The sequence below is a fragment of the Lepeophtheirus salmonis genome, chromosome 2 (assembly GCF_016086655.4).
Source record: "Lepeophtheirus salmonis chromosome 2, UVic_Lsal_1.4, whole genome shotgun sequence".
NCBI lineage: Eukaryota > Metazoa > Arthropoda > Copepoda > Siphonostomatoida > Caligidae > Lepeophtheirus > Lepeophtheirus salmonis.
In genome coordinates, this window is record NC_052132.2 from 36129144 (window position 1) to 36141261 (window position 12118).

Below are 12118 nucleotides of genomic sequence, written 5' to 3' on the forward strand. Positions count from 1 at the left end.
TAGTTGCGGTAGTGTGCAATCTATATTATTAGGTTTTAACAAATATTATTATTACAATTCTTTACTTAAATAGCTATATGCAAAGTATACAACAAAATTTAAAATAATTTATGATCTCTTAAATTAATGAAATAATAATATATTTGAAATGCCAACATTATTATACAATTTAAATCAGATAACAAAGTTGAGCGCTAAACTGTACATTTTACCTGCATAAATGTACAATCTGGTAAATTAATTTTAAATATTTGGTATTTATAACAGGTAAAAACAGTTATAAAATTTAAAGAACTAGTCCCTAGATAATGCCAAATTTAATAGTAAAATTTTAGTTTTAATATGGGCGTAGACATAGTCACCCAAATATTGAAAGTTAAATATATCAATGCAAGCTTTTGTTCAGATAGTGTTGAGTCAATGATATCTTAATGTAATATGTTATAATAAAAGTTCACAGTTTAGCAACTTGAAAGTTCTTGTTAATAATTCATTAAAAAAAATGTTATATAGCCCAATTCTCTAACTCAAACTCTATTTATTTCTGTTACAACTGTCTTTAACGTTTATTGCTGTAGCCAGAAACAGTTGCATCATCTTACAAGTGACATACATATGCAACATGTGAACCAATAAACAGTGTGCTAACATTTCTAAATATATTTTAAAAGCAGAACATTGAGATATGTTTTGTTAAATGGTGTGTCTAGATCATAACAACTTTGAGCAAAGTTTACCAAAAGCAAAAAGCGCTCGGGAAATATCGAACAAGCTTAGGATTTTATGTCCTTTTGTATGATTGTATGACTAAATGTAATATTTATACAGGTACTCTTATTTTATGGATGAGTTACAGTAAAACTGTGTAAATGGGCATATAATGAAATCCTGGAAAAATTTAGTAAGTTAATTTGAATGATTTTTTCACTTAAATACACATGAACTTCATTTGATTGTGGTTCAATCATTTAATAAAATGATTCATGATGATTACATATAGAAAAATTATAAACATAAAAAACAAATGTTTACTGAAAAACCATCATATTTATTAACAAATCATAAACTATATTTTTTAAATGCAATTAATATATACTTAATTACCAGCATAATCTTTCTAATAATGTTATTTCATTAATGTTTATTCTCAAAGTATTCTTTTATTTGAACAATTAAGACTGCTGTTGTAACTGTTGTTACAAAGTATTTTCAGTTGAAAGAACTTACATGTATTTGAATGCAATCTCTTCTTGTTTCTACTGCTGTCACTATGAAAATTACATTTTTGTTCTATAAGGTCTTAGAGCTTAACGAATTCGGACGGTAGTAGCCTTTTAACATTAAAAATACTTTAGTAAATTCTGAGAACAAATGTAAGGTCATTACAAGAAAGTAACATACGATTGTTTTTCGTAAAATTAAGTTCATGTTAGTTTACACTTCTTTGTAAAATGCTCTATAATTTATATAGTCTAAATATTTTTAATTACTCCTCTGTAGAGTGCGCAAATTAGTGTTAATTGTATTCAAAATATCCCTCTAAAAAATAATGTAGTTATAATAGCTAAACATAATGGGAGCTGCCTTAATTAATGCAAGGAATAACAACAATTCTTCATGTCAGATCTGAGTTGAATTGAACTGCAAAAAATCTCAAATTTCACCGAAATTCTTCAAATTCGTGAATGAAATTAGTACCAAGTCATTCTGTTTTGAATAAATAGAATATGGATAGAGTTAACAAACAGGTATGAATGCTGCCTAATGGAAAATTTGTAGGTTCAGAATGTGAACTCTTCCTCCACCCTATATTTTACAGATGTACATGAGTAGTGTATATTTCATGTTTTATTGTTTTTAGTTTTTAAAATAACAATTTAACAACATGCTAATGTCACATTATTACTTAAACATGCATCATACAGTCGGAACATATTTATTTCAAACTTTGGAAATATCTGGAATAAATAATTTTCTACTTTATAATAAAAATGATAATAGAATATATTCTGATCTACTTTTAGTGATGTTATCCTATAATCCAATTATAATTAATCTTTATGTTTGGTTCTAAAAGATGATAGTTATTACTGATAATGATTAATAAGTGATTGATAAATTTGAAACCATTAGACACAGCTATAAAATATCATATTAAATAGTTTGCATGTTAGGTTTATATTTACAAAACTATATATCTTTTGAACTATCAGAAAATATATGTATGAAATGATTATCTTAATTTTTATAATTTTTTTAGTATAAAAATATAATTGATGTTTTAATCACCCTTTGGTATAATACTAAATTAAAATAGATTAAATACTAAATAACCATTACTTATTCTCATCTTTCATTGGTATATTCTTGGATTATTAAAAAATTACGCGTAAATTTAAAAACAAAACAAAACGACAAATAAATTAATGCTTGGTTGATTATTATTAACAACTAAATATAATATTTTGTATGATAAATAACATAAGTATGTACTAAAAATTTCGAATTGTTGAATACCAACAAAAATAACAATTAATTTGTACAATTTGTGTTACACAGTTTAATTCCTTCATCAAAAATATTATATCCCGAATTGATACAATTTCCTTAAAATATTAACTCACAATGGATTTAAGTAAATAAATAATTTATAATATAAAATAAATATAAATTTTCTTCGATTTTCATTGTTTAGTGTTATTTTCGTTTTCATATTTGCTATCAAAAATAATAAAGTTAAAAAAAAATCTATTATGGAGTTAATGAGTTAATTAAGATCTTATGTATAGTTAAAAGAAAATTTGAATAAAAATGTACCTGCTCAGGCTCATCAAATATATATATATATTGGCTGTTCCTTTTCCTCCATTCTCAATAGGTTTGTTACTTTATATAGAGAAATGAAATGTGTGTTTCCTATTTGAATTGACGAGTAAGGAATTGATTTAGGTTCAGAAAAGTCCATAGTTAATAACGTTACAGATTCTTGATCATTTTTAGTGTATTCAATACTCCTATTGTAATCTCTGCGTTCACTTTGAATATGTCCAATCAACCAAAGGATTTTTCGAAAATATTATGTGAATAATGAGGCCAGTTCTTGAGAATGATCATAACAAATATGACAAACATCGCTTTTCCGTCCCATAATACCCAATCGGGACACACAGTCAAACGACATGACAAATAAAAGTGGATATGCTATACTGGAATATTTATCGTATCCTTGATCCAAACATGATTGTTTATATTTAGTATATAAAACTACCTATTCCAATTACTTTGGAAACGAATTGATTTAAGATCATAATGAGATGAAAATATTTCCGGTATAGAAATCCAATGATCCTTTATAAGGTGCATTAATTTTTAATAATTTCTCTTCTTTCATTAATAGTTCAAATGTATGGGTTATTAGATGGATTTTCAGAACTTATGTTGCTTATCAGTGAATCCTTTTTTCAATTAATGAGTGTAAAGCCCCTAAACTTTGGATTTCCCCATAGCCATGAGGAAATAAAAAGTTTTCACATAAACTCTCCGTCCACTTATTCGGAATTTTATCTTTTCATCTTCCCAATCCAGGGCACCAAAATGTCCAAACACATAGGCTTCATGACTCAATGGAGAAATATATGACATTTCTAGGCATTGATCTCGCCGAAAAGAAATACATTCATAATCAAACCAAAGATTGGATATCGTTAATAGATGAAGAATAAATCGCGGAATTCCTGACGAAAATATATTATTTATATCAATATAATATTAATGGGATAAAATGATTTAAAATATAACATTTCAGAAAGTAACTTCATTTCAGATAAGCCGGTTAAGAACCTAATCTTACCAACATAAATTTTTATTCGCCCTTATAATATAATTTCACATTGTACCCTCTTTAAGATGGCATTACGGCTCCTCTGAAGCATTATACTTTTAAAAAATGCATTCAAATTAAACTGGAGATTCTAGGCAACATGGTTTTTTTTTTTTGTGTGGTTTTTAGAACTTCTGTCTAAAAGTGGTGGAATTTCATGTTACAAGAATAGTCTTTTCTTTTCTTACGAAACAAAAATAGATAGAAATAGAAAAAACTGTTATTCTCCTTTTCACATATTTTTTTAGGAGTTGATTTCTTGTGATGGCCTCACAAATGTTAAATTGATGTCTGGTTTATCTTGTTCTTAAAACTCTAGTTTTCAAAGCTATTCTGTACAAAGTATTTTCATCTCGATCAATGATAGCTTCAATAATCTTTCTTGGGTTACTTCTTCCTCTATCAACCATATCTATGGGAAAATCAACGTTACGACACGGGAACACTTGATCATTCTTTCTGTTTATATTAGCCAGGAATGACTTGATCTTCCTCACTGAAAAACTATGTTTTGAAGCCTCATATCAACGAGCAAATGATTTTTTTGAGGAAGACTAAGCTGCATTTGAACACTCATTTCTGGTGCTGGTTCAAATGAATTATTCCATATAATTTGTGTCGATAAAAATGGCTCATTAAAACCAAGAGATAGTTCACAGGGGAAAACAGGGGGTATTATATGGTTTATCGATGTTTTCACGTAGTAAATAATTCAGTCCCAGAGTCGATTAACTCGATTCCTTTAATTGTTCCAAAAAAAATATGGGAGGAAAGAGTGTCTGAAGATCATCTTCAAATTAAAGCAACTTTTTATTTTGGAGACTTGATGATATAAATACAATTATATGGTCTTTTGTATACATATGTAGCTTCCATGTATATTTCCCATAGTAATCGTGCTTGTAATCACCCTGCATCGGAACCAATATGTAGAAAATTCGAATAAATTGTTAGACATAGCCCCAAAAATCTTGTAAATTTGAGCCGTCTCTCTGAATGAATCCCTCTTTCTATTTATTTGTCTTACGTAATGACTTTTTACGTTATCATCAATTTGTATTAGTCCAATCGACTGATTGGTCGATTCAATTTGTTCAACTCTTATAAAGTTGAATAAGGAATCCCTTGGCCAGTTTGTCTCCAACACACTGTAATTAATTTTAAAATTCTTTCTCGTTCCATTTCCTCCGAAAAAATACTTTGAGTTCGTTATTTAAAATTACCAGATAAAAAATTAAAACGCTGAATATTTATTATGAATTCTTACTCTATCATTAAGCGAAGGATTTTTGCACCAATGGTATTGCATATGTTTGAGACTTCATTCCAAAAAGCCCATTGTGACTTTAAAGTCCGGATTATTTATTTGGTCCCTTATCTCGAAAATGTGTGAAGATGATTTTTTTTTTAATTGTTTAGACCATGATCATGCCGTCATTCATCAATCTTATGAACCCCATAAATAAAAGTGTTTAAAAAAAATTCATTGAGATCATACCCAATCCTTCTGACATTTACGACAGATAATTCGCTTCTACTTTATCCTTTTCTGGTCGAATTAGTGCAGAAAATTCCCGCACAACTCTTTTATCTTGCTTGCACACTTCCCATTATCAGGTTTAATTTTTACAGATGTGTTATTTTAGGAAGGAAAAGAGAGTTCCAAATATGTACAAGATATGTACAGTTAGCAGAAACTTTCCTAATTTTTTCCTCGATTTCACTCAGGGTTTCTGTAAAAGAGTCCTCCGTGACAGATATTATAGCTCTAAGGATTTTTATCTGAGGAACAATCTGTATTTCTAGACCAGATAAGATACTTTCTATTTTACTTATAATTTTTGACTTTGCAAAATTAATTCTCAATTCAGAACAATCTCCGAAAGTTTAAAAAAATTTTAAGGTTCAACTCACAGATTTCTGGACGACTTATAATCTCTCAGAATACAAAATAGTCGAATTGTCCACAAAAGCTTCAAGCCTGTGTCCCGAAACCCCCAGAATTAATGCCTCTTATCGAATCTGCTGGGTCAATTTTACTAATTAGTTGGTCCATTGGTAAGATAAATAAAAAGGGAGACACGAGATTTCTCTGTGATAACCTCGTCTAATTTCAAGGCTTTTTACATCATTTGAGTATTTTGTGTGGATGTTACGTAGGCAAAACACAATCATCCTTGCATAGTTACTATCAAAACTTAGAACAGACTGACCCTTTATTTCCTGTATTAATACGTATTTACACATAATTCCTATTTACACATTGACACATATATCATATAATCTCCCTCCCAAGTTCGATCTTACTCGAATTATTTTCGACCTTCTGACTCCGATTTCATGTGTATCTCCATTGTCTTCCACACATTTCATTTCTTCCCCTTTCTTCAGCCTCAAGAAACGTCTATATTCTATTTTTTCCCCTTTCCAATAATCCGTCCGTCAACCAGCCATCGATTATTCTTGTAATTTTGCACCATCACTTCCATTCCTATTTTCAACTACGGTAAATCCCTCTTATTATTATTATAACGGATTTTCTCCTTCTCCCTATGCTCCTCCATTCTCCTCAAACAGTCTTTTTGTTCTTTTTCGGATCTTGGACCATAGCTCTTCCAATAAATAGGTAAACACGAACTTACTTGATGACAAAATAAGATCTCATTTGGTGATCTTCCATCGGCGTTTGAAGTGTTTCGAAAGTCCAGAATTCTATGTAAGAATTCATCAGAACTACATTTTTCTCCTCTTTTCACTAATAGATTCTTCATACATTTCACCCAACTCTCAGCATGTTATTACTTTGCTGAAAATGGGGTGAAGAAGGTCCCCATGTTACTCCCCACATCTTCAAGAATGTCTGAATTTCCCTGGAACTAGACTGAGGGCCTTAATCTGTTCTTATTTTTACTGGAATCCCGGTTTCAAAAATATTTTTCTTAATGTCACGATTACTTCTCCCGAAGATGGAACTCTTTTGAATTCTTCTATATATGGATATCATGAAAGACGATCTCCATATAGCAAGTAATGGTCTCCTCCATACTCAAACAAATCTGCAGACGTGCTCTCAAATGGCCTCATTAGTATCGGGTCCCTCATCATCGTTTCTTCTGGTAAACTAGGTAATCTTTTTATACATTTTCTACATATTCTAATCATTTCTTCATTATCTGAGTTCATTCTAGGCCAATAAATCGCCTCCCTAGCTCTTCTTTTCGTCTTCTCGATACCTTGATGTGAACTGTGAAGAGCTTCAACTTGCCTCTCTTTTGGAATAACCAGCCTATTACCATATAAAACAATACCATTTTCAGTACTTAAATCATTTAATATCTTGGAAAATGGTTGTACTGGATCGTTAATACAATTGTCTTCAACTGTATTGACTAAATCTTTATATGTTTGATCTTTTATTGCCTTTTTTCTAATATCTTCTATTAATGGATCAACGAATCTTTCTTCATCTTCTAAATGTGTTTCTCTAATAACAGGAACTCTAATAACTTGTCCTCTGTGATATTCAACATCTCTTAACAACTTTTCATCATCCTCGGGATGAGACACCGGTGATCGCGATAATTCATCTGGTACTTCATGATATTTCCCCTTTATCCATTTCGTTTCAAATTCATACATTGATATTTTCAATTTAAATCTAATTAATCTAGTAATATCTAGCTTATCTATGGTGTAATTATTAATAATAGGAACAAGTGGTTTATGATCCGTAATTACACTAAATGTAGGTAAGACTGCTAGATATATGTGACATTTCTTTATAGCCCACACTACACCCAAACATTCTAATTATGTCATGGAGTATCTTGTTTCAGTACTTGATAAAAATCGGGAGCCACATTGAATTAATTTCCATTCTTCTTTGTGTGTCTGACATAATACATACCTCAATCCATTTATTATCGATACATCAGTTTCAAGTTTGGTTTCTAATCTTGGATCGAACGGTGCTAATGTTGGTGGTGAAGTTAAAACTTATTTAATTTCCTTCATTGATAAAGAATGATTTTTGGTCAACACATACTCTACTTTTTACGATAAAAGCTCTCTCAGTGGACCTACAACTTCACTAATTCTTGGTGAGAACTGTCCCAAATGATTCACTAATCCCAAAAAACTTCTCAATTTCTTTCTAGATGAGGGCTCTACAAAATCTTTAGTAGAATCCAATTTACTTGGATCCACTTCAATACTCTTCTTGGAAAAAATATAACCACAATATTTTAATTTAGGTTGTACAAATACGAATTTAGATGGATTTAATGTTATTTTGTTTTCTCTATATCTTCGTAGGATTTTACGGACACTCTTAATATGTTATTCGAAATTGTGTGATATAGTAAGAATGTCATCTACGACTTTTGTAAGTATTTAATAAACCTTCCAATGCCTCATCTCGACAAAGACAATATGCGCCCCCCGGTTGCTATGAGTCCCATCATAGCTCTATTAAAAAAATATCTAACCCAAGGAGTCATGAAACACGTCATATCTCTTGGGTTTTCTTCCAGTTCCATCTGACAATATCCCTGTTTTGCATCCAATGTTGTAAAAAACTCAATGTTTGTTGGAATACATGATATTATGTCCCAAGGTGCTCTCATGGTATGGATTGGCCTCTTAACTTGATCATTCAATTTCTTAAGATCCACACATATTCTCACTTTTCTACTAGGTTTGAGTACAACTACTAACGGATGGCACCAATCTACTGCTTTATCACCGACTTTACGTATTATTTTCATTCTTTCCATTTTGTTAATTTCTTTCTTCACTTCTTCTCTATAGGTAAATGGTATGTTTCTTCCCGTATGAATTGCGTATGGTTGATAATCTTATTCAAGACTTATCTTCATTGGTTGCCCGTCCATAGTTTTCACTTCTTCGTCATCACAAAATACATTTCTAAATTCTACCACAATTTCTTTTATTTTTTAAATCGCTATCTATTCTTTCTTCTCAGATTGCCCTGCAGCTACACTCATTTGTTTATGATTTGCAGTTCTCTACAGACTTGTCTAAATAAGAATATTTCAGGAACATTTCGACATATAATTATATTTTCTTCACTTTTTACTGAATTTAACACTTAAGTCATTCTTAACTTTCCAATAATTGCGATCGATCAACACCTAAAATCTTCTCTTCTTCGCACTTGTTCACCATTTTCGTATTTATTAACTTATAATTATTTAGTAACTTCTGCTCCTGTATCGGGAACTGCTTTAATTTTACCAATAATATTTCTTTCACAAATTACTTTCAATACTACCATTTAAGTATTATTCTCTTCCTTAATTAATCCCATTTATTCTTATTGCAGTGAATCGTTCATCATCTATTTTGGACTTGCAAACTCTTTGATAATATCCTATTTTTCTGCATCGATTACACTTATTTCAATATGCCGGACATTTTCCACCCTTTCCATGATTGTAACCTCCGCAATAAGAGCATCTCATTTATTTTTGACTGGTTATTTCTTTAACATTTTGTTGCTTTATACTAGATATTAATCCTAATTATTTTCTAGCCAATGCCTCTTCCTGGACTTTTCCCTTCTCTTCGCTGCAGCAGATAAAAATTACTTCTGCAAGGGATAACTCAGGGGATTTATATAATAACAATTTCTTTGTATCTTCATTTCTTATCCCGAGTATAATTAAATTTGACATCGAAGCATCAAACGTCATCTCACGTAACCCAGCGTTTTTAGCTTGAACACATCATGATGTGTAGAATGAATCAAATTTTTCATCCTCTTTTTGTTTTCGTTCCACTAACTTTATTCGTTCTAATACCATATCTGTTTGTTTTCTTAGGTAATTTTCTATAAGTACCATAATTTCTTTTATAAAATTTCATTTTCAATGTTGATTTCCATGGCTTGATTGATTTTATTAAAGATCTCCGATAATGATTTAAAAATTGTTTTTTTCTTAACTTCTGTTTGGTTATTCATCCCCATCGCCGCCATTACATTACATTGCCCCAGAGTGCTCTTCAATTTATAAATTCCTTGAATTCCATATCTCCTTCGATCTGAGGTGGTGCATTTAAGCGAATTTTCACTTCTCTGACACTTGCTGATGACCTTCCTTCTGTGACTTTCTCATAATCTTTATTACCCTTATGATCAATGAAATTTTCGAATATTTTCCCCATAAATTGTCGATTTTCATCTCGAGCTTGTTTTTGTTCTTCCATCATTATTTTCATTATTGTCACTGTAGATTATTTATTTGTTAATTCCGCATCTTTTTCTAGCTTTTGAATCCGCTCCATAAGTGACTGATTTTCCATTTTTAATTCGCTCTTCGTCAGTATCCTTTTTAATATTTAATTTTCTCACGTAGGTTTTTTCTTAATTACTTAATTCCCGGGCGACTGCTCTATGTTACGTTTCAATTGATATCAATTAATACACTTCAAACACTTTGAATAGACTGACTCTTTATTTCATTAATGGATACATACTTCCTATATACACGTTGATACTTATATCATATCATCTCCCTCCCAAGTTTGATCTTTCTCGAATTCTTTTCGACCTTCTGACTCCGAGTTCATGTGTATCCTCACACAAAACCATACATTATTAAGCTTTCCAATATGAAATCCTGATAAATGCTCTCAAAAGCTTTCATAAAATCAATGGAAATCAACGCCCTATTATGCTCTATTTCTTTTCCCTCTTCTATTAAATCCATTATTCCCCTATTTACATTCTCCATGAATCTCCCTCCTACAAATCCTTTTTGAGCATAGTGAATGATATGAGGAATTATCTTTCTATTTCTTTCACTAAGCACCTCACTGTATATTTTATAAGAGTTGTTTAAAATTCAATTTTCAAATATAGCATATTTTGTTTTGTTAAGTGCTGGGCTCTTTGACTTTGAATTATCAAATTTCAAGCAATTAAATTGTGTAAATTAAATGTTTGATTCATTTCAGAATTAAGCTCTACTTTCTTACCCATTACAGGTATTATTGCTTGAAGTCTTTTCTTTGCCTCTATTTTAAATTTTAGTTTACTTGGCATCATTTTGCTTAATTTTTCCAAATATTTAGATTTTTCTTCATTCTCAGGTTTCAGTGAGAGATGAATTTATATCGATTACATTAGTAAAGATGAAGCAAAATTATTACTTGAAGTAGTAGGGAATATTAAACTTAGAGCATTTTATATGCTTAGGTTTTGATTATATTGTTCTTTACTCATAGTCACTACTTGCACCACTTAACACTATTATTCCAACATCTGGAGAATGGCATTGTCAAAAATTGGCATATTAAATGTATTGCTCTTATTAATTACTTTTGTGGGAGCAACAATATCAATTTTTTTTTTTTTCAAATTAGTATGTAAAATTTCATCTGAGCCACGTCTATCAAATATTCATATTTTTATAACCTCTTTTTCAGGGTGAATTTTCGTACAAAAATATTCTGTAGCTATGTAAATTCCGTTCCTTGCTCAAGTTTAATATGTGTAGATAATTCCAAGATTATTAATGTTTGCTGAGCCTCAGAGAATAAACAGAAGAACGCTTTATTTATTTGTGAGTAAAGGCTTATGATAATTAGGTAAATTCCCTTACATAAAAAAGTTTATTATCAATTTTAGGGAAGGAACAAATCATTCAGATTTGGAAGTTGTAATTGTAATTATATATTAAAAGATTGTATAATCATTATATTTTATATATCACGACATATCTATTATGGTTAAAAGTTGTGTTACAATTACCAAACTATTTTACAATCTTCTTAAAAAATGTTTTGGGGGTTTATGGGATATGAGTATAGATGTATATACTATTCTATGTGCCGGCTTTTTGTTGTTGCTACAATAATATATATTTTTTATATTCTTATAGCTATAATCATCAATCTTATATTCATGAAGATATAAAATATAAGTATATAGTAATAATTAGTGTGAAAAAGACAAACCGTAACACTAAAGATTTGTTACGGAGTTACAAGTGTAAGATTTGTTGGAATGGGAGTAGAATTAAGGAATTGCATTGGAGAAAATTCATGTCTATATCATTGCCAGATACTAATTGGAGTTTGCATTTATATTCTTAATCACATTTAATTAAAAGCCATAACAACTAAGTTCTACTATTATGCACATTGTTTGTGGTGAATACATTGGGAGACATCGTATAGTGTACAAAAGTACCATTATTCAAACCTACCATTATT

The 12118-nt window shown here is 30.2% G+C and overlaps 1 protein-coding gene across 1 annotated transcript; it reads right to left on the reverse strand.

Annotated features, from left to right (window-relative positions):
• Positions 1-6880: 6880 nt before the first annotated feature.
• LOC121132218 (uncharacterized) lies at positions 6881-7519 on the reverse strand. The gene has a single exon (XM_040727611.1). It carries the CDS (start codon positions 7517-7519, stop codon positions 6881-6883), a length of 639 nt encoding a protein of 212 aa, XP_040583545.1.
• Positions 7520-12118: the final 4599 nt, after the last annotated feature.

What these genes read in the sequence shown, in the direction of transcription:
- LOC121132218 (XM_040727611.1), bottom strand. Translation starts at nt 7,519, where the DNA reads ATGTATGAATTTGAAACGAAATGGATAAAGGGGAAATATCATGAAGTA.